Here is a 22,319-nt window from a genome sequence, read left to right on the forward strand (position 1 = left end):
TTTAATTGCGTATAATATTGTATACATATGGATATCTGCGCAATATAAATAATAAATTAATATTATTATTTATTATTATTCTTTTTTGGAAGTCTCAGAATCATTGAATAATTGCGACAATTTTTCAGTTATTTGCAACTTCACATAAACGTTAAAAATCAATAAAAATGCCGCAAATTTACATTTTAATAAACATAAAATATTCATGAGTTGATCCACTTCTCAAAGTATGATCCAATATTTGTCTTTTATGCACATAAAACTTTCTGTCGCCGTCCATCGTATCGAAAATTTGTGGACATTTATCGCAAAGCTTCTTTGGTGGTTCTAGTTTTCAATCATTATAACCAGGTTTTTATATATTTTACATATATTTCTCTATATCAAACTGCATAATTGCCTAGACTCTAGCGGTATTTTTTTACTGTATATCTTGTTGCTATGCGTGATCGATTAACGATCATAAATTGCACCGTTTTACACGAGCTGTGACTCTTTGTAGCTAAAAGTTATGCGAAGTATTTCGTATCATTGTCTCAAATTTAGAACTTTGTAATTTATTCATAACCAGCTGTTTTCTTGTGCTTGCAAACATTTAAATTACGCAAAACAGAGTCTACGTACACAATACACCTACTCATGCAGTCGTCCGCCGAGAAATGCACTCGTTCAGGACAAGAAAACGTCGAAGAAACGTGTCGAGAAGTACATATGATACTATTTTGTAACTTTGTTACCGTTTTGGTTTCATCAGCTCAACGTTATCACGATTCCTGTATTTTGTTTAAAGGTCAAACGAGCCCATTAATTCGTCAGAATAATAACAGAGTGGATCTGTCTTCCTCAAAGCATTCGGAAAGTTCAATCATCAGTGTAGACAGGTAAGAATATGAACTGATTGCTTGGGTATGTTTAGCTCGTCTCTGCAAAGACTGCAATCTTCGCTAAACTACATTCAAAGACAATATGTTGTCATATTGCGGTTAATATATTATGATCATATTGTTGTTAACACAATATGAATCAGAGTAAATTCAATGCAACTGTAATTGTCGCGACGCTTACAGTACGTACCATTCAATGAATTTCCTCTGTTTTTTAGTCCGAATAGCATTCGGGAATATTCTGTTCAAAATTTTCGTGCAATTACAAGTAGCCAAATTGGTGTCTTTAGGCAAAAATGTTCACATTTTATAGCCTATCTTGCATACATTGGCTGCATATTTGTTAGCTGAGAAGGTTAATACTAATTCTTGTGTACGGAATTGTATATTTTAGGTTTTCTTTACCCAATACCAGATTTGATGGGAATATCACTTACCCAGTCACCCTGGCGCAAGGAACAAAGGTATCACATTTGGTCCTTAAACTCAACTTTTATTAACAACAACTTGCACTGTCTAACAGTTAGCTGTGCCCCCAAGAAGGGTGGGGCAGGTATCAAATCCAGTAGGTGCCTTCAAAAGGTCTCTAGCAACCTTGTTGTAACAATTTTTCATCATTCTTATTTTCCCTATACATAAAATTCCATCTCTCATTAAGACCTTTGTTTGAACATTTAGACATGCCTTGATAATGAGATTGGATTTTTTTTCATGCTATTTTTCCCCTTATTTTTCAGAGCCAAAAGAAGTCAAAACTGAAGGTAACTAACATAATAACCAAATTTCAAAAACAACCTGAGTAGATTATTTTGCTGTGGCAATTCACTGTTTTTTGGGTACACATATTTACCACTCCATGGGTTCACTGAAGCACTGATAGCCATTTTCATTGTTGTAATGCCAACATATTGACTCTACAAATATAAAAATAAATACAGGAAATAAAATTGAAAAGCGTTAATGTACACCACCTGGCCTCTGAGAAATTTTAACCTGTAGAACATGTCATGTAGAGCCTCTAAGCATACTAACCCCCATCAATTAGTATTTTATAATTGAGATGGACAACTAGAGATTAAGATCTAATAAAACTGAGGCAACTTATGCCCTGAAGCAACACGAAAATTATTATGTATTTTTATGGGAAATTGATCAGACATATTTCCTAGAGAATACTGCTACATTTGCTAGGAAACTGATGCATTTGCTACGACCAAATTTCGCTTGTTTTAACCAAATTATCTCTGGTCAAATAGTTTAATATTAGGTAACCAATCAAAATCGGTTAGTTTCACAAATATTTTTACAGCGAATAAAATAAACGAGTTTTTCAGCGCGAAAAATTTTTTGTGCCTCGCCGTGATGACGTAACGCTTTGTTGCAATCACAAAGACATCGAAAACGCAATACTTGCTAATCTAGCAGCGAATATATATTCTCATTGAATCAGTTGTATTAATTCATACAATTAAATATTGCCTTCTTTCCCGACAATTTACACGCTTAATAATTCATTGTGCCACCTGCAAAAACCTTCTAACTTAATAACATGCGACGATTCGGCCAGACTTGTCCGTATAAAAACTAGGAGCTTCGCTGCTGTGTCCATGGCAAGCTAATTTATACCTCACGCTACTCGTTTTGCGATTGTCTGCGCGAAAATGGACAGCGATGAGTTGAAATTAAGCAAGCGTTCGAAAAAGAAGCGGAAATCTCTGCCGGGAGAATCTGGTCAATTGCCTAGAAGAAGACGTCGTCGAAATAGCTTACAGCTTCCTAAAGGTGTCAGGGTAAGCACTGCATTGTCTTAAAAATCTACAAATGAACTCAAAAATGCGATTCTTTCACGAAAGTCGGTTATTTTTAAAGTTCGGTTTGTCAATGCAGTGATACACATTGATTGACATTGTCAAAATAATTGGAATATCATGATACATTTATAATCCAATACTAAAGTGTGCCAGATTATTCATACCGACTACGGCGGGGATATCTGTCATCGTACGCGCAGAGATTGTCAACAAACAGAATTAGTTTGGAAACTTTTAACATCCTATGTGTTGTTTTTTCACGGTTTTATGTGCTATGGCGACACATTACGACTGCTTGTGTCTTCTTTAATAAATTTCGACCTTACAACTAAAGGGAAGTGGTTTTAAGATGTACCGCACATTGTGCAACTCTTCACCTAGGCTCCATACAGTTAACAACGAGAGTTCAGCAGAATCTATGAATACGAGCCTTTTGACAGCAAAACCAAAAAAAGTCGTCGAAATTATCCCACGGAAATTAAGTGAAGTTTTCAACCGTGGTGAAAATACTTTAAAAGCTATATAGGCATATAGCACTACATATCTCAACTTTAAAATCTCAACTTTAAAATTTTTCTAATCTTCAATCTTGACCATGCCGAAGGGGGGGGAATTTGTGAACGTTTGTAATAATCATTATCAGTGGATAACTTTATCCATCTTTCAAAGTTCAAACTACGGGCATAAGGTTTTCGGAGCTTTTAAGCGGCGGCGGCGGCTATGTTAGCAATGAAAACAATGAACGGCGCTCGCCTAAAGTCTGTTAAAACCAGGTGTTCGTCTTCTGTTAATCAACGCCAATATTGCATTGTTTGTATAAAGCAACTCTTCATCTATTTTCAAAAGATATCTTTCCTAGGTGTTGCTTTCACCACGAAATCCATATGAGGAATTTCACAAGCTTTTTACCGATATACCCAAGGAAGAATTCCCAATCAATGGTAATTTTTCTTCATATAGTAGTAGTGGGTTATTTCAGGAAAACATCATTAACGATATTGCTTACTGTATATAGTTAGACTGTTCAGAATTGCGAAGCTTTTCAGTATAAATAAAGTTAGTTTAGTTTAGGTTTCCTCCTGTAGTAACACTGGATCAATAAGAGATAATCCTTACTGGACCTCTAGGAAGAACAGTTTAGAACTGATAGAGCTATCCAGTATAAATAAAGTTAGTTTATTTTAGGTTTCCTCCTGTAGTAACACTGGATCAATAAGAGATAATCCTTACTGGACCTCTATGAATAACAGTTTAGAACTAATAGAGCTATACAGTAAATATAAAGTTGATTTAGTTAGGGTCAACGGTATTGCTGAGAGTTTCAAATTCGTTGTCGTATTATTTTTTGTAGATTATTCTTGTGCCCTGAGTCGTGAAATCTTACTTCATGGTCGCTTGTTTCTCTCCCAAAACTGGCTGTGTTTTTATTCAAATATATTTGGTTGGGAAACCGTGGTAGGATATAGAATTTAGGACAGACAACGTTTAATGTAAAAAACAGTCGTCGACTTTTGTTGATTTCTGTTTTTTTGTGTTTAGGTCAAGCTTGAATTGCGAAAAGTAAAGTCGATCGCCCGAGCAAGGACTGCGTATATGTTTCCAAATGCAATCCTCATTCGTACAGAGAAGAAAAAGGTTTGTGTCATTTTGTTTAGTGTTGGGAAGGTGATACTCCAGGGCAGGTGGTTTGATGATATACAGGGATTGATAGTGTTGAGGATGATAATGGACTTAGGATGATGATAGAATGATGATGATAGTTTGAGGGGTAGTGCTTGATGATAGGGGATTTAGGAAGGTAATGGGATTAAAAATGATGCAGAATCGACGATGATGATGATGGATTAAGAGTGATGTTGATATCGAAGATGATGATATTAGCGGTAGTAGTGAGGATAATAATGGATTAAGAATGACGAAGAATTGAGGATGATGATGAGCATATTGATAATGACAACTTATATCAAGAAATAGCCCAAACTACGTCTCTTATATTCCTACTTATTGATAATGACAACTTATATCAAGAAATAGCCCAAACTACGTCTCTTATATTCCTACTTATGCTTTTTTTTCATATAGTACTTATTCTGTTCCTTTCTGATGCGTGACGCAGCTCATAAGTTACTCTCCACAATCTGGCAAGAGTCGACCAACACTAAACCAGACTCGGTCAGTTCTGAATGACACTCAGCAATCACGTATATTGTAATATACTCATTTTTAAACTGTACGTGTTTTTCTCAACTGATCATGTTGTTCTGATTTAGGGAGTTGAAGAAGTGTCAGCGAACGGGGATCAAGATGAGGTTTGGAAATTTTTTGAGTCGAATATTTCATTCATGAAAAAGAGATGAAGGACTTTCCACTATCCTGTTTTAGTAGTTATTCATGTTCCCATACTAGGATTGAGCTACCTCTACCACGCTTACCTACTCTCTACCTATTCTCTTAGGAAGAATCAGAAGCATTGGAAGAAATTGCTGAGTATGATGATACCGAAATACCAGTTATAACTCAAGAGATGACAACGCCTACAACAGGTACAAAATTGCCAGGATTGTGGATTGCAGAGCTAGCTTTATGCCTGAATCATGTACTCTCGTGTTCAAGGTCAATTTGAGCAATGGATAGTGGATGTCAACGTTCACATGCATGAGACCATAATTGGCAAAAATGGCTTTAGATGATGTTCAAATTGATGCACATATGTACACGTTTTTTTAGATCCAGCGCTATGGAACCTGAAGAAACATCATCGCACAGTATCATGCCCTAATACTCCACTATCACGACACTCCAGCGTGGACGAGAGTCCTGAAATAACCACACACCGTTCACATTATAAAGATCATCAAACTCGCAGAAGATCTTTGTCTTTGAGTTATTTGGGAAAATGCATTGGCAGTAAGTAAAAATCTACTCCCCTGAGATGACGATCAAATATGTAAACGTGTTGTGAATTTTTTTCTATAATTTTCCTTCCAGAGATTGCAGCAACGTCCTGGGCTCTCATTCATTACTTGTATAACTGCTTTCCATCATTTGAATGGCTCAAAAGGTATAAATCGCGCTCTGTAGATGGAAATTCTGATATAAGAATTGAAGCTGAGTCCATTCTTCTCTTTTGTTCAGAAATAGATTGAACGCAGACGTACTTTTATTATTTTCATCAATTTTGTAAGTCTCATGAAGTGAAATTATATAACCTAAAACGAAATATTTCATTTTCTAATTCTAACCAATGCTCTTTTTCACTTTTAGTTTAATTTTCTTATTCATATCAACTTACGTTCTAATGAACCGTATTTCAAAGCTAGAAGATAGATTTTACCAACCAGTGCCCACATCCAACCAATATTTGATGTAAGTCTTTAATTATTTAAAGCTCGCCCTTTTATTGATCAATAAACATTCCGAGACTACAAAAAATTTATGCTCCCAGCTCAAGAGTAACATATTCATCACCTTCTGTAGCTCTGACAAAAAATCTGATGAAAATTGGAGCGAGTTATTGAAAGAACAGGAAACGTTGTTACGTCAAAAAACAGAAAGGTTCGTCTTCATGATGCTCGTTGTATTAATGCCTTTTGCACAATAAATTGTAATGAATATAAAAACCTTAAAATGCGCAATAATTTCATTTTTTTAGATTCAGTGAAGCATTGAGTGGACTTATTTTATCAGTTGAAAACGTTAGTAAATCGTTACTAAACCAAGGTAGATTAGAAAAACCAGGGTTGCTTACTTCAGTTACTTGCTTTATTAGAGATTTTATTCTCACCTAGTTATCAATTGTGTTGCAGGTTCAATCAAAGTTAAAAGTGATCAAAGATGAATTCAGCAGCCCAACAGAAGTTCATTAATTTATTTATTGATCAACTTCAATAATCAACAATTGATTATAGTATAATTACTATAATTGATTATAAATTGAAACTTTAGAGTGTGTGTTTGTTAATAGTAGCAATAATCATTTCTAATTGCTTTAGGAATTTTATAAATAGGTATTCAATGTAAATAGTGTTCTTAGGTATATAAATATGTTCATAATATTTATCACAGCAGGACTGTAAAAACTATTTAATAAAACAAGAATTTTGTGTGTCATTCCTGCTTCCTGCTGCGTAAAATGGATCACCATCCAAACACAAGAACATTTGCTATCATCAAATCTAAATTTTGGCAAGCACAACCATTGTTTTGTTTAAATGCAATTAGCAGCTTAGTGTTTTGAGATAGGTCCAAAATTGAATGAGGTGTTGAGGTGATGTTTTGGTGTTTGCACATGGCGTTGATAGATCCGTTAATCTGAAATGCAGGAAATGTTGTTTATTTAAATCACATACTTAGGACTGTAAATAAACTAACAAAATTCCTAAGGTCAAGGGCAGTGTTTGGCTCTTTAAATTTATCTGTCTCTGCTGTTAAAAGGGCAGAAAATCCCTTTTAACAATGGAAGTACCAAAATTGGATGTGTAAATTTACTGTGCCTTGCTAGCAATGCCATGCTTCCAACTCATCGCAGAGCATTGTGACTAATGAGGATTCTTCAATGTTAGGCAAATATGCCAAGGCTGATGCACTGCTAGTTTCTGGTCCATTGAAAATATCTCAAAACGTTGATGATTTGAAGATGCATGTAATTAAATTATTTCAAAAATACTTTCATATTTACAACAACATTTTTGTTTTCTGTACTACAACATTATTCAATACATATAGATACATATCTCCATTCCAGTTCTTTGAAATAAACTTCTCTCTCTATTTACAATTTCCTTTTATTTTACATTGAATGAGGAATAAATAATAAAGCTTCAATTAAACTACACCAGAAACAATATCTTCGCTTGCTTTGTCATTAAAAGTCATCAGTTTTACGAAACCTACAAAACGTGCTTTGATATCAATCTGGCATAGTCCAGTCAGAGCTTTAGAGGTTTGATCACTATGGGCTGGCCTGAGTTACTCAGAAGCAAGCCCCATCTCTTTATAGACACAACTTTACCACCATCAGATAAATATTATACAAAGTCACTTTTCTATACTATTAAATTATTAATGTTCATCTTTTAAGCACTGACACCCACCATACGACCTCTTCCTGCGGTTGTGAAGCCACGGGTGCCATCAGGCCCTTTTGGTTGTCGTAACACTCCTAAGCTTTGTGTCATTTTGTGGTCCGCATTTGCAGCCAAAGGACTTTGCGATGTGAAACGTCGCTGGACTACAGGACTTCGGCTGGGGCTGCTGTTATCTGATGAATAACCTGGACTCTGTCTCCAAGGTGCATCTGGGTTTCGACGACGCATCTCAGGGGATGTCACAGGACTAGAACTACTAACACCTGGCGATGCTCTCTGATTGGCTCTTCTTAGCCGTGGACTATGACCATCAGGAGAACTGGAAAATCGTTTCTTGTAACTACTAAACGAGGAGTAGTTATTCTCATTATCAGAGGAACTTGTATGTCCTTCATCTCCAGAAACTTTAACAAGTTCATCCAATCTCTTGTCTCGTTTAGGTGTCTTCTTCTTCCGTCTGCGTTTCCCACTTTTCCCTTCATCTGGATCCTTTGGGTGGTCAGAGTCGCCGGTATCTGGTCGGTTCTCTTTATCATTCTTGGCTTTGGTGTTTTTACTTGGCCCACGAAGGAGCTCATTCACTTTCATATCACCCCCACTGTGTTTCAACTCTGCACATGCTCTGGCTGATGCTGCCATTGTCTCAAATTCGACTATCGCACAAACCTCTTTGGCCAGCTCCGGATGACTGGAGAAATGCTGTTTACACTCGGGCGGGACATTCTTACCATTTCTCACGATACGTACGACGGAAATTGGACCGTATTTCGAAAATATTTCTGCGACCTTTTCAACACTTGGATCATCCGAGGGCAAGTTTCTCGCCACAACGGTTCTGCCAGGGTTTCGCTCGACTAACTCAGCAGGCAAAGCTTTTTTACGACGGATTTTCGTGCCTTCGGCGTTTATAACTAACAGTTCAGAGTCCTTAATGCTCTCGGCAACAACTCTATAGTCTTTCGTAATGTTTTTAACCTTCTTAAACGATGTTATAAGTTTTAAATTCACGAAGCCTTCCTTGTGACGACGAACGTGCTTCAGGAGAAATGCATCTTTCGTCAAATTTTCATCACTCATGTAAAACTCAACTTGTCCTCTGATTTTCTCCTTTAATTCATCGCTTGGTGGCTGGAAAGGGCTTTTACTTGCCTTTGTAAACTCGTTTTCTGAATGCGACTCGATAAAGCTTCCGTTGGAAGCGATATAATGATTATCATTTTCGTCCTCGCTTGTTGAAGAACTGACATGGCTGGAATCGGCCGGCGTAATTATAACACTTGGCGGCTGAATTTCACTTAAAACTTCACTTTTTTGCTTTAGATCTGCCATCTCTTTCGGGAAAACTTGGCTAGCTTGCCGAAATATTCCGTACCGCTCACCCAACTGACAAAACTCACGTTTTGGTGACACTAAATTAGGCAAGAGAAGTTGTTGACGGTTTTATACACAATACCGAGCATGACGCAAGAATGACATGCATGCTGTTGTGTGTACGTCAGGTGATTTCAAGTATTTTCCGGTTTTAATATTGTTAAAATATTTTCATTGTTTTCTTGCGGCTTTTTTCTCTTCGAGTCGAGACTTCGACAATACCAAGACCGTGAGAGACCTTGCTGGAAGCGAAATCTTCAAACTTGTATTCAAAAAGACAACGAAGAAAGCTCCAATCTCGAAAGGTTGAACTGAAATTTTATGATCATTATTAGCATCAGAATCGTTTCCGGTTTGGTTAGCGATGCGCCAAAATTGCCACGTTTTCCGCTGAGACGTGTTCTATGCCACATATGTTACATAATCTTTCTAAACTTAGCAGATTAACAGTCGATTTCCTTTTAAAACAATGGATTCTGGCTGCTGCTGATGAAATCCAGCGATACATATGTCACGAGCAATAAAATGCTGAAAATTTACGTTATATATAGTCCATATTGCTCGACAATGTGATATGCAGCAAGGCACGTTCTAGTGTATCTTCAAGAAACTCTGCGATTCTGATACGGAAGTTGAGTTTCGAAATCCTGTTTCCTTTTCTTCACTTCACCAGAAAAGTTCATTACCAAATTATCTCGAAAATAGCAACACTTTTAGTAAATTGCGACATGATTTATTTGTCGTTCTAATTTCCCATTAAAATCTTTGTCATTCTAATGCCAGTTTTAGAAATGATTTTTCTTTAACTGAAGGTAGCTCACAATATTGGACACATATTTTTCATGCTCCCAATATCCTACGATGTTTTTTTAAGAACTTCATGATTATAAACAGTAAATGGACAGAAATCACAGAATAACAAAATAAGGGAGACGAACCAATCAGGATTCGTCTAGTGAATTCTAGAAGATTTAATAGTGACTCAGAAGATGTAATAACGACGAAGAAGACGTAAATGTAATAATATAACGTGTAATAATTTATGGATCTGCTGTATATCTGATATTTATTACTCAATTCATTATAATAGCAAATATTTTTACGGAATCATACAATTACACAATTGCAGGAAGTTTAAATTACTGAAACGGAAACTGACCATGTTTGGCGACGCTGTTATTACAGTAAAGAGTAGTATGTTACATACAGCAAACAACTGTACAGATGTGTTATTGAACAATGTTATCAAAACAGTGTCAAAATAATAGGAAATACGAAAGTGCGTATACTATCCACAGTATTCTTATATTTAAACACGCCTAGTGTTAAATATCTGTGCCAGGGTCAATGTTTTCTAAGCTGATGATGCACGGATGATCGCATTTGCATACAACCGCAGAAACCACACTGTAATGCTACTAATGCACAAAGTGAAAACAAAAACAGCGAAGAATTAGCTCAATTAGCCGAGAAGCATAAATAACCTTGGTTGAACTGAAAAAGTCCCCGAAAGAACACCTCACTAGATCAAATTATATCAATGATACACGTTTAAGATGACCTCCGTACGATTTAACACGTATAGAATAACTCCAGCTGACTTTCGTCAATAAACGTGGGAAGTTATTGAAACCGAATATGGGATTGTTTCGATTGTTTTTCCTGTTGTGCCAGAGAAAATAAAGCAGCTAAAGTTGAATTTATTCGCTCTAAAAGAGGCGCTTTGATTCACTTTACTGATTAAAACAATCGCTAAAGATCGATAGCAAAACGTAAGACAAACTTATTTGAAAAAAAAAGCAGACAGCAAATATAAGTTAACTGCGTGGGTTGATAACAAAGTCGTGTGACCTCAACTCAACAAGAAACTGTCGTAAATTGAATTTAAAACGTAAGGAGGAGATTCAAAGCTTAACTCCGTCAACTATTTGACATTGATCTTGCGAGATTATCCTGAAGTTTCGAGCGTAATTCTTATCATGAGTTCTTAACATCAATGCATGATAATATTATCGTATAGAAGACGACGGCAGATGATTCCTTTTATGTACATTATGCAGATAAGAATATTATTCCCAACAATCAAATGAGATATTGTCTAAGTGCTTTTAATTTGTCGGCTATTTTTGCCCAGATGAAAAGATATCGGCTCTTCCAAATGAAACGCTACAAAAAGCAGGCATACAGCCAAACTTGGCCTCTTTCAACAGCGATTAATACCCTCGTGGTTATAAATAAATTGATATTTATATTATCGTGGGAAGTATCCTCCTACCAAAATGCTCAAAGTTTAATATTCCAATATTCCACACGTCTGATTTTTACCAAATAAAGACCTTTGCCATATATTTTAGTTGACGCTGATCACAATTGCTTGTAGGTATAGGTTTACAAAAACATGGCTAGTATTACCACGCGATAACGTCAAACGTCTAATATGATAATACAGAACTGCACCCACAATACACCCACCATGCGATGAGTGACGGGCACGAGACGGTGTATTAGCCAATTAAAGTTGGTTAGTTCCGTGTTATGGAGCCGTGCATCAGAGAGTTTGGATGAAGTTTGAAAATTTTTCTCTTCTGTACCTTAGATCAAAGATTTTCGAATGTACATTCGCTATATACATTGCTCACGATTTTCGAATGTACACCTTCTACCATTTGAAAATCTTTGTTTAGGAATGGATTTGAACATATGCGAGGCTTCGAAAATGTTTGGAAATAAAATCAAAAACCAAATAGAAGGGAGGACGACGCAGGGTCTGACTTCAAATCCTTAGGTCCTTCCTTGCGCTCCACAAAGTTCATTATACTGGCATTGTGCAGATAATGGAACATTACCAAGGAACAGAATTAACATGATTTATGAAGACTTTACCGATGAACACGCTAAACTTACCTTCAACTAAGGCCAGTAAGGGCCGTAAATAATGTCTTCACTTCTTTCTTGGAGTCCACTTCATTGATCTCCAGAGCGTTCAGTGTAATCTTCGCAGGAACACTAGTTGTGTGTTGCTTGCCGTCGACTTTAATGTTTCTTGTATCGCCTCCTAAGAGTAAAAACAATACAATGAATTGCAATACGTTTGTCAATTGCTCTATACTATATCTCATTTCCCCCCTTTTGGTTGGTGTTAGCGCTTTGAAAATCGTAGGGTCATCTTCTTAACATTTCAGCCTTAAACAGAGAAATGGTCGCGGGACTCTTGTAAGGCTTGTAGCTCCAGGCCTTTGGATAACTGAACAGCAAACATAGAATACCGAGGCTCACAATTACCTTGAATTTTTTCCATTTTAAATTGCCTGCATAAGGCCTTCACCCTGCGGTAAACTATAGGCGAGGTCGTTGCTGATCTTAACAAATATTGAGCTTGGCTCTCACCACGAGTACTGTCGTTCTAGAAAATAGCATCACTCAGAATAAGACAGGCTTCGACATTAGAGTCAATATACCGTCGGTATAAATAGTTTTCATGTGCGTGTGCGATATTGGTGAATCTATCAAAACAATGTTTAAAAACGAATGGGTTTCATGTAAGAAATTAGATATATAATAAAGAGAGACCAAATTAGCCTGATCCCAAATATTTTGTTGGTTGCAATTTGATTTGTATAATCCAACATTTTAAATGACTCAAAACAAATTTACTTGTACAAAACAATTGTCTAAATATATCATGCCTCGAAACGACCAGAAATAATTCCTGGGGTTTTAATAATGCATGTTGTACGTCAATGCGACAATAGAGTAAATATCTACCCTATTCCAATAGGCAGGTCTTTGGTAGATTATTTCTCCGTGTGGTTGTGCCGCGTTTTTTATTTCAAGCCAGGCCGATTCTCTGAGATTTAGAATTCTCCTGACTTGATCATCCTCCTCTAGGAATAGCATGGCCTCACCTGTACCATCCTCGACTAAACATCTAAAGTGAAGGATATTTTTTAAAGAATTTACCGCTCAAAGGTTGGGCGCATTTTAGCGGCGAGGTAACGTCTAAATTAAGTGCAACTATACCTTGCCTGAGAAGAGCAGGTCAATTTCCGAGATGTATCGTGGGCAGAGCAATTACAGTTGTTGGATAAACGAGAACATCTTGAACAAGTCCATACAAGAGATACTTTTTGAACGGCAGTTATGTGACAAAGAACATACGATAGAGTGAAGAAAATTTTTCCACAACTTTGAAAATTGAAGTATTCTATAATTGGACGTGACTCGATGAGCGAATGTTCTTGTTGAGAAGTAACAGATGACAGCGAGTTCGTTTTGGAGGGAAGAGCATCGATTCTTATATTTGAAAATACTTGAAAACTTAGATACAGGTTGCCTGTAAAACACAAAAAACTTTCAATTAATGGACATGTAATGTATATCTTAGGTCACACAACACAGACTGATATTTGCCAGGGGGGATATAAAATGTGGCTGATAAAAAACATGAAATATATCCACTTAATTCAAGTACAAAACCAGCCAATGAAACGGCTGATAAAACTAAATTATCACCTTCTTTAGTTATCACAGTTCTTTACTGGAAACATTTGAGTATTTCCAATTTTTTTTTACATAAAAATTCTTTTATTTCTTAGTCAATTATAAAATGAAAGCTATAGTAAAACCGCGGCCCATTGCATTGAATCAACGAACATAATCTGAAGTTTAATCCTAAATCCGACACTCGCCCAATCCAACGATTAGCCCAAAAAAATTAGATCAGGGATTAAATTCGTGGATCATGGATGTGGGATTACCACTAATGACAAATGCTTTCTGGCGTCTCGTGACGTCATGATTTCAGATCAGCTGGAATTAGCTGGACTGTTGTTTGCATTGTAACAATGGTTATTTCAAAACACCTTTTCTGGATATGTGTTGTTCCATTTCATAAAATGTAACCACGGCACCAGGAAGTAAGCCAAGGGGATAAGCACGGTTTCTGAAATCCAGGTACATCTTCATGGTATCATCCGTCGACACATCCCTGACAGTCAGCACGACAGTCCGGTTACCAAGGTAACAGGATCCAAGCGCCAAATCAACGGGAATGGAACTGGGAGCAAGACCATGGTGAGGAAGAAACACCAGATCTTCGGGTACACTGGAAAACGGACAATGGCGAGGATCGGGGACGATTGTTTCTCGTGTCAGAATTATACCGCGGAGGGACACAAAAAGATTCGATGAACTGTCAAGAAAAATATATATTTTAACATTTTAAAATGCTGTTTAAAACAACTTCATTGACTGTCAACAGTAGGGCCCTCAATCGTTACGAAGAGCACCAATGCAAAAACTTGGCTTCCATTTTAAACTATCCGCTCAAATAAACTAAAAGGCACGAATGAACTTACTCCCTTTTTTCCGAACTTGTCTTATTTTCCCATGTTGATAAATAAAACCTCACACTTTGTATTCTAATCAATGGCTCAGCCATTCTGACCCAGTCTTCATACTCATCACGCGTTCGTACTCCGTCATCGATTTCCTCAATTCGTATATTCGAGAACATGTTCATTGTGGGATAAACGTATGTCTGTGTATCTGCAATCTCACACGTGCTGTTCACATGCTCAGTCTCATATATATAAAACACGTGTCCTTCATGTAACATGTTTAACCAATGACAGTGTTCTTTCAACAACCTTAGTACCATGAAAGGTTTCACATTTTGCGAGATAACACCCCCATCTTTCACAACATTGTTTTTTCCCCTACGATCAGTTATGTGTCCATCAAGTAGATAAAAGTGAACGTTAGCTGCCAACGTATAAGCCCCTCCAGATCTCTCCAATCGAACAGCTGCTAACTCTTTACTTTTCACAAGAACGACGAATTTGCAAGCAGCGACAGCGCTTTTTTCAACTTGTTTAGAAACGTCCATTTCCTCTTGTCTTGAAAAAGTATCTTTAACCGAAGTTTCACTGGCAAAAGAAGGTAACTTTCCAATAATAATCGCATCGCAAGGGGAGAATACCAGATACACTTTTATGAAAGAATTGTTCGGGTTTGGTGGATTTCTTTCATTCAACGGCTCAACGCCATTAAACGTCTCAACAATGATCTTAAATGAAGTAAGTTTTAAAATAGCTCCAAAATGAGCTGTCTGCGGTAATGGACACGTCGTTTTTATTCCTTCCGTGGCGGGCAGTATAGGGTCAGCCATGGTCTGCCTACAATGACAGAAAATCCAGCGAAGTTAAAACTTTCGATTGCCACAGGAATACAGGTCCCATTTTTCTTTTGGAGAGGACCGCCATTTCACAATGAAAATGTGAAACCCGACCTTACGTACGCTTCACACGTTTGATGGCAAAATATTCAGCATTTTAACTCACTTTTTAATCAAGCAACCAGGATGACATTCGTGCAGAGATTCCGAGATTGTGCTCGCTGTAATATGGCAGAGGACGCTGGAAGTTGAATCTGTAAAATGAAGCCTGCCGTTCTTGTTAGACAACCATCCAAGCAACACCTGGAAATAAGAAGGGAGTATAATTCTATGATATACCAAGACTGATGCTTTTGATTTTGTACATAAACAGTGAACAATTTCAGGCAGATATTTTGCAGGAGGGAAACTTCACTATATTAGGGTTTTAACCTACCAAATCGTCTGGTAGTTCATCCTGGCATATCTCCTGATATTCCCAACTATACTGACCCCTAGATGTCCCCGGTTGTCCCTGCGTCTCTTCTTGTGTCCTAAGGTCATCCACGAGATCCAGAAGTTCCCTCAATGTCATCAGTTTAGGAATGGGAAACTGGTGTGTAGCTGCGGTCACAACGCATTCATGAGGACTGTTGAAAAACTCATCAAATTCGCAACGCGATGAAGTTGACGTCATTGCTTCCAGGTCAACAAGATGGGAAAGAATGGTTGGTGTGACACTAAATATTTGAAGAAAATGGTTTTAGAGAAGTATTCCACGTCTGTAAATGTGGCTAATACATTGTACCTTTTCCAAGCTTTTCTTGGGCCAATAATTTTAGTGGAACTAAAATGAAAAAAAAAATGAAAAAAAATTACAAAGTAATACTAACCATAATAGAGAAAACCGTCTCTATCTAGGAAAAATCCTGATTAATCGACAGTCAATTTGTTTACCTCAGAATGGTTTTAAATTGCTTTGACAGGGTTTCGCAAACATCAAGTGCTTTTATTAAGTCCACCAATGGTAACAAATGAAATATCTGGTGAATGTAACTAGCACCAGAGATCCAGTACTAAAAGGTATACATATAGGTCTGTGTTCAATGTTAGGGAATTCTTTGATAAGCCACTAGGATTAGCTTGATCTTTTTTATACCTCGAAAGGTGAATCCAACATAGAAGCTTTTGTGACGGTGATTGTGGATGAATTGCAACAGACAATACCAAGTACTTTCTATAATCAGAATGGATATAAAATGTAATATAATCAATAGCATATCCTTTTGCATGCAACATTAATATTGTGTTTATAATTATTTTGAAAAATCAGTATTTTGAAATTAAAGAAAATACTTATAATATAGGTTATATATTATGATTGTGCTATTTTGAGTTACCACTTACCATTACCTGGGTAAGCAAAAAAAAAACTTTAAGTGATCAAATCAACCTGTGATCGACCTTTGGGTGCTGCATTAGCACCATCACAATTATATTCATTAACCCCAGTTGTTTTTATTATCACCACAATGAACGTATATAAATATCATATATTTTTACATAGTGTTGAGAAAATGTTATTCGATCAGAGCTAGACACTTCACCAGCCGAAGAGTTTGATGTTTTGATTTTGATCTTTAACTCACCTTGCCTAGTTTACACATATGAACATAATGTAGTTTTACACAAGCACCAACGCGCATACCACAACCAAAATTTCTACATGGAAGGTAGTGGGTGAACAATCTGAAATGAAAATAAAGCAATATAAAATATGGTGGTGTTTGCATGGTGATTAATTGTCAGTCTCGGGAGTTTCTTTAAAACAGTGCTGCGGGTTTAGGGAAACATGCAGGATGAATTGCAACCAATCCCACCTGAATGTGTTATCAATCTCATACAGACCAATATTTGAATCTATAATGGCTGTTATAGTTCCCTACAAAGAGAGAGGTTTTTATTAAATAATTATTTTTTAAGATATTTTTCAGGAGACCACTATTGTTTAATACCAAATAAGCCAGAGGTTCAGAGCAATAATAGTAACCGGACTTTCCGAGGAATTGTTTAACTGGCTGCGGCTCAGATGGAGGAGTTGGCTTGCATCTACTCACACCCTCCTGAAAAATTAAAAAATATTTACAATGAGAGTCCTTTCCCAAACCATCAAAGCAAATCCATCAAACACTTCAGTTTACCGCTGTTTTTGTTTCCTTCTCTGTTGCATTTTCTTTCTCTGTCTCCATTTCATCTCTTTTTCGCTTCAGTCCTTGCGATTCTTTGCAACGCTCTGTTGAAGCATTTTTAAAACTCATGTAGATACAGGGATGAACTGGATAGAAATCTGAATGCTTTGTAGCAACAAGTAACTCCCTTTCATTTGGCTGACCCTGGTATAGAAAAACATAATATAAGTTTATTATTGCAAAAACTATTCATTAGGAAATCCAGAGCATACATACTGATAGTGGTTCATTTTTAACTGCATGTATATTATGATAAAAATGATGTAATATTAGGTCTATCGATCACTATTGAAAAATGGCTCTCATAGCAACCTTATTCATTTTAGATTCCTTCAGTTCACTAATAACATAAGTTTCTCCAATTTTCATCAAATCATGCCAAGGCGAAAAACGCTCTCCCTACAAGAAGAAAAGACATGAGAATGCATATATGCAAACTAGGAAAGTTTAGGAAGTCTAAAAAGAACTTAACTTGAATAAAATTTGTAATATTTACCATAAATGCAATTGTTACAGGTTGTTGGGTTTCTAGAGAATAAAACAAGGCCAAGAAGAATGGTTTGGATTCAGTCGTGCTATATGAAATGAAAAGAGAAGCATGATGTTAATTGCATTCATTTTAGGAATATGCATACATGTATGCCACTAAAAAACTTACAGTTGGGATAAGCAAAGAGTTTTTAGACAACCAACTATGTTTATGTTTTCTTTTTCAGGATTTCTATATATAGAGGAAGAAAATGTACTATTGTTAGTGTGAAAAGTGAATAAAAATCTTGAGAGCTAACACTTCATAACTAACCCTTCTCTTTTGGAAAAATATTCCTCTATTGTTAAAGCTATTGGCACAGCCTTGCTCAGTGGCTTTTGAATGGAAGCGAATTCCTCAACAACTTCAATGTATCTTAAATAATTAGACCCAGCTGTCTTTCTCTGTTTATCACCTATAAAAAAGCAGGCTTTATAGATCTCAGCTGATGCAATAAATAACAGCACACAGAATATTGCAGGTCCATATAAAAATGCTTACCTTTAAAGACATAAACTGGAAATTTTACATTAATAAAATTCCACCTTGGTAAAAGAACCAAACGATCAAACAAACATTTGCTGGGTATAGTTTCTTCAAAGATCTGAAGTAAAACGTTGTTTTGATTAAAAAAAGTTTCATCTGACAAAAAAGAGTTGTAAAGAGTTGTGAATAAAGTGAATCTGTGCTTATTAATTCATTGCTAACTAAAATAATCACCTGGCATATTATAGCATTTTTATTATCTTCAAGATAAAGCATTCCACGTTCTGGGATAAGCGTTGCGTCTGATGTTGGAATGCTAGTTAAAAAACCAAGTAAGATCATTGGTCGTTCTTCCAAGATATTGAATTCTAATAAATTAATAGATGTGAGAGAAATTAGATCAATAATATTGATAGCACCAGGGATTATAATGGTCCTTATTATGGTGCAAGTGAGTAGGATGGTACCAATCATTTTGATGGTACCAGTGATTTTGATGGTGCCATTAAGAATATGATGGTACCATTATGATTATGATGGTACCCATTATGATTATGATGGTGGCAATGATTATGATGGTCCCAATGATTATGATGGTACAGTACCAATGATTATGATGGTAGGACCATACCTGGAATCTGAGATGGTGTAATTTTTGACCTTTCACCAAAGGTACCAGTAAAATATTTTCCTTCTTCCATCTTGTAAAGGTTGGATACAGAGAGCACAGTGTGGTCCAATGGTAGGATATTATCATTTCTTTCCAGTAAAACATTGATAATATCCACGCAGAGTTTGTCACAGGGCTGATCAAATAACCGGGGGCTGTAAATACTGCCCATTACAACGTTGAAAACGTTTTGTAGCCATAAACATTCCTAAAATAGTAAAATAAGAGGTAAAAGTTCTTTTTATAAAATATGCAAAGGTTCCCGCTGAAAAAAACGGTTTAAAAATTCGGAAATTTTCTCGTGCGCAAAGACGCAAACTGACCTCATCTGAACCTCTTAAATTCAACTTAGAGCGAGTTAATGCGATAAACTCGTCCATATAAAGATAAAAAAGCAGAGAAACTGCGATATGCTTTGTTAAATGTTGTTTTTTGTTGCTGTTTTATTTCTGATCGCTCTAAAAAAACAGAGATTTCAGAAGTGATTTCAGTGAATTCAGAGCTCACACCATGAGAAGTCACTCCCCCCCTGCCTGAAGCCAGTGTAGATGTAAACATGGCCGATGTTTTTTGATTTGTCTGGAAATGAATGTTGCTCGGTCTATTTTAAGTCTCTGATCGTGAATGCTAAGACATTTTACGAAGCTACTGGCACGTCAGAGCTTCCGAACTATGGCTACAAAAGAAACCGGGCATTTGAAATGTGCTACGTTTAATATTCTTGCTCCTTGTTATAAAGTTCTTGAGTAAGTTTATACTATATAAAGTGCTTTTAGCAACTGTGTTGTTTGATAAGATCCTGGTGAAGTATTTGATTTAAAAAAATGCTTTTAATGCACAGATCATGTATCTTAATAATACTGGCGTATAAACTAAATATGCTACTGCTGAAAATATGATAACATAATAAACTCAGAACAATAGAAGGACGTAGCACCATAGCAGTACTCTTGGGGCAAGGAGCAGTACTCTTGGGACAAGGGTAATCCCCCTGGAGGAAAGGTTGATACTACTGGGGGTGCAAGGGGAATCTTGCTTTTACATTGCCCCACTCTGTTTAGTCAAAGTGAAAATACACCTAGAACATGTATACTGTTAGTAATAGTTGTCATTCTTGTGTTTAGCAAGTGCCAATGGACACTATGGTACCAGAAAGAAAGTTCATATCCTGATCAATACATACCTCGTTTTGAAGCCATCATACAGTTGTTACAGTCGGAAGACGTCGATGCGCACATAGTTTGCTTCCAGGAGTTCTGGTTCAAGGATTTCGTTTTTAACTTGTTTAGGGAAAAATTGGGCCATCGGTAAGTATGATCGCCTCCAGTGACCAGCAATTTAAAGGTTTCACCATCTGCTAGGCATGTTCTTGCAAGACTACCTATTTTTTATTTAGATATGAAATTGTTCAACTTAAACGGCTTGGTTTCAAATCAGACGGCCTTGTCATGCTTGTTGATAAAAGTTACAAGTAAGATGTATATGTCACTGTCGTTAACTTTGCTTTATTTTAATGCACACATATTTTTTATCTCCTTGCCAATGAAATTTAGATAGAACAATATGCTATATCTGTCTTGTTAGGGTTAAATATGTAGAAAATATTACGTTTAATGATGCCGCAAACCGGGTAGGATTATTGGTGCACATTGAATTGCCTTCAAAATACGAGGTCAGTCTTTTTGCAAATTGAAACCTATGAAAGTTGATTAGATCTTAACAGTTTATTATGGCATAATCTAGGTGATTGTGGTTACCTCACATTTGGCATACGGAGATGGATACGTGGACCAATATCTGAGGCTGGTAAGTTCCACTGTTCCACACATACATTGTATTGGCCGGTACATCTGGTCTCTCACCAAGTCTTATACTGTTAAACTTTTGTTCAGACCGAAGCAAAGAAATTAATGGATGCGATTGAAACATATGCTAGAAGGTAATACATTAAATACCTACAGTATTTATCACACTACTATTATAAAACATGTTGAAGACGGGTATAAATTGCTTTCTTTAGAAATCGCAACATTCCAATTATTTTAGCTGGAGATTTGAACGGTCCTGAGGACAGCCCTGTTTGTGAGTGTATTTTCGAGGAGGATTTTGAATCGGCTTTTAAGACTGTTCATGGAAAAGAACCAAAAGTGACACACAAAGATCATTCGGAAAATTGTACTGCGGTTGACTTCATATTTTATCGGTAAACCACAATTCATGGATTCTTTCAACTGGCTGAGCTAATAAATTTTACTTTGACATGTTTCAATGGTGGAGTTGTACCATAGCTAATGAGTTAGCATTGTTTTATTTTAGAAGTTCGTCAAAGTGTGTTCTAAGGCCAACTGATGCAAAGTTATTCCCTACAGAATATGGACATGAAGTAATTAGATTTTCACATCAGGGTTAAGCCTCTTATTTCTCTTTCACAATTGACCATTTTTTCTTCATAGGAATGGCCTGCAGAATTCACTCTCTCAGATCACAGATTGCTCACAGCTGAGTTTGATTTAGTTGAAAAAAAATAGCAACTAGATATATCAGTGTTTCAATTAATAATTGTATTATGTTAATAGTAATAATAGTTAATACTACAGTGCAGTAAATTGAGGTGAAATATACAAAATCTTACTGTAGATGTATATAGCCTTAGGGCATTTACCTTTAAAATTAAAGAAGTGTCCAGTTCAGTAAAATTTTCATTCTGGATAAAGTATAAATGATACAAGGTAATGTTGACATAGTAGCTCAATCCGAAGGAAAATTTCCACCCTAAACCAAATATAACTATGCACCAATTGAATTGATAACTATATTACTTACCATTACCTGCCTACTACAAAAACCTGTAAAAATATGGTTAAGAATTATAATGAATAATTTTACCTAAATTTGGAATAATTTATTTTTTTCATATGATAGTACAAAAAATAATTAAAGCATTCTAAACGCTCCAATATATATACATTCATTTTGTCTGCATTGTTATTCAAGAGAGGGACTGCAATTATAGTGGTTTCACAAAGTACCATTGCAGTCAGTAATGGTCAACCAGCAGTTGGTAATAGTCAGCCAGGA

At 36.3% G+C, this 22,319-nt stretch overlaps 4 protein-coding genes across 9 annotated transcripts; 2 read left to right on the plus strand and 2 right to left on the minus strand.

The window, feature by feature from the left end:
* Nucleotides 1–500: 500 nt before the first annotated feature.
* Nucleotides 501–6,924, plus strand: LOC114529338 (GRAM domain-containing protein 2B-like). 5 transcript variants are annotated; one of them, XM_028551103.1, is made up of 17 exons: nt 502–705; nt 791–881; nt 1,279–1,348; nt 1,622–1,645; nt 3,555–3,636; nt 4,047–4,150; nt 4,235–4,330; nt 4,778–4,867; nt 4,966–5,004; nt 5,151–5,238; nt 5,423–5,602; nt 5,684–5,756; nt 5,831–5,875; nt 5,960–6,061; nt 6,173–6,250; nt 6,348–6,390; nt 6,502–6,921. In XM_028551103.1, exons 1-17 carry the CDS (start codon nt 660–662, stop codon nt 6,559–6,561), a joined length of 1,311 nt encoding a protein of 436 aa, XP_028406904.1. In that variant the 5' UTR covers nt 502–659; the 3' UTR covers nt 6,562–6,921. The 5 variants fall into 5 exon arrangements, with proteins under 5 accessions (XP_028406902.1, XP_028406901.1, XP_028406903.1 ...); XM_028551101.1 differs by having other exon boundaries at nt 501–881; nt 6,348–6,415; nt 6,502–6,866; XM_028551100.1 differs by having other exon boundaries at nt 501–881; nt 6,502–6,866.
* Nucleotides 1,717–19,753, minus strand: LOC114529336 (CST complex subunit CTC1-like). Of its 2 annotated transcripts, none has more exons than XM_028551096.1 (24): nt 19,565–19,753; nt 19,203–19,449; nt 18,806–18,939; nt 18,587–18,689; nt 18,359–18,500; nt 18,215–18,277; nt 18,053–18,131; nt 17,869–17,955; nt 17,509–17,700; nt 17,323–17,430; nt 17,188–17,249; nt 16,957–17,056; nt 16,467–16,544; nt 16,265–16,383; nt 16,116–16,154; nt 15,765–16,047; nt 15,495–15,631; nt 14,511–15,329; nt 14,016–14,344; nt 13,174–13,486; nt 12,919–13,081; nt 12,436–12,556; nt 12,058–12,208; nt 1,717–1,798 (listed from the first exon to the last, which is right to left on the minus strand). In XM_028551096.1, exons 1-23 carry the CDS (start codon nt 19,619–19,621, stop codon nt 12,060–12,062), a joined length of 3,924 nt encoding a protein of 1,307 aa, XP_028406897.1. In that variant the 5' UTR covers nt 19,622–19,753; the 3' UTR covers nt 1,717–1,798; nt 12,058–12,059. The 2 variants fall into 2 exon arrangements, with proteins under 2 accessions (XP_028406897.1, XP_028406898.1); XM_028551097.1 differs by lacking the exon at nt 1,717–1,798 and adding an exon at nt 6,913–7,006.
* On the minus strand, nt 7,412–9,874 carry LOC114529339 (la-related protein 6-like). The gene has a single exon (XM_028551105.1). It carries the CDS (start codon nt 9,109–9,111, stop codon nt 7,771–7,773), a length of 1,341 nt encoding a protein of 446 aa, XP_028406906.1. The 5' UTR covers nt 9,112–9,874; the 3' UTR covers nt 7,412–7,770.
* Nucleotides 19,754–19,790: 37 nt separating the features above from the next.
* On the plus strand, nt 19,791–22,077 carry LOC114529442 (uncharacterized calcium-binding protein At1g02270-like). Its single transcript, XM_028551250.1, has 9 exons — nt 19,791–19,987; nt 20,366–20,548; nt 20,638–20,712; nt 20,826–20,913; nt 20,985–21,047; nt 21,134–21,180; nt 21,262–21,444; nt 21,558–21,624; nt 21,695–22,077. The coding sequence occupies exons 1-9, from the start codon at nt 19,866–19,868 to the stop codon at nt 21,767–21,769; spliced, it is 903 nt and encodes a 300-aa protein (XP_028407051.1). The 5' UTR covers nt 19,791–19,865; the 3' UTR covers nt 21,770–22,077.
* The last annotated feature ends 242 nt before the right edge of the window (nt 22,078–22,319 follow it).

Source organism: Dendronephthya gigantea, unplaced genomic scaffold (genome assembly GCF_004324835.1).
Source record: "Dendronephthya gigantea isolate DGI-Jeju-01 unplaced genomic scaffold, DenGig_1.0 000056F, whole genome shotgun sequence".
NCBI classification, from domain to species: domain Eukaryota; kingdom Metazoa; phylum Cnidaria; class Anthozoa; order Malacalcyonacea; family Nephtheidae; genus Dendronephthya; species Dendronephthya gigantea.

Bases quoted from the DNA above. Each gene is read 5' to 3' on its own strand.
- LOC114529338 (XM_028551100.1), top strand. From the start codon at position 640: ATGCAGTCGTCCGCCGAGAAATGCACTCGTTCAGGACAAGAAAACGTC. The intron at 882-1,278 runs GTAAGAATATGA...TGTATATTTTAG, and splicing joins TCAATCATCAGTGTAGACAG to GTTTTCTTTACCCAATACCA. The intron at 4,868-4,965 runs GTCAGTTCTGAA...GTTCTGATTTAG, and splicing joins CCAACACTAAACCAGACTCG to GGAGTTGAAGAAGTGTCAGC.
- LOC114529339 (XM_028551105.1), bottom strand. From the start codon at position 9,111: ATGGCAGATCTAAAGCAAAAAAGTGAAGTTTTAAGTGAAATTCAGCCG.
- LOC114529336 (XM_028551096.1), bottom strand. From the start codon at position 19,621: ATGGACGAGTTTATCGCATTAACTCGCTCTAAGTTGAATTTAAGAGGT. The intron at 19,450-19,564 runs GTCAGTTTGCGT...TTACTATTTTAG, and splicing joins ATTTAAGAGGTTCAGATGAG to GAATGTTTATGGCTACAAAA. The intron at 12,209-12,435 runs GTAATTGTGAGC...TTTTACTCTTAG, and splicing joins TAAAATGGAAAAAATTCAAG to GAGGCGATACAAGAAACATT.
- LOC114529442 (XM_028551250.1), top strand. From the start codon at position 19,866: ATGCTAAGACATTTTACGAAGCTACTGGCACGTCAGAGCTTCCGAACT. The intron at 20,914-20,984 runs GTCAGTCTTTTT...GGCATAATCTAG, and splicing joins AATTGCCTTCAAAATACGAG to GTGATTGTGGTTACCTCACA. The intron at 21,048-21,133 runs GTAAGTTCCACT...ACTTTTGTTCAG, and splicing joins TGGACCAATATCTGAGGCTG to ACCGAAGCAAAGAAATTAAT.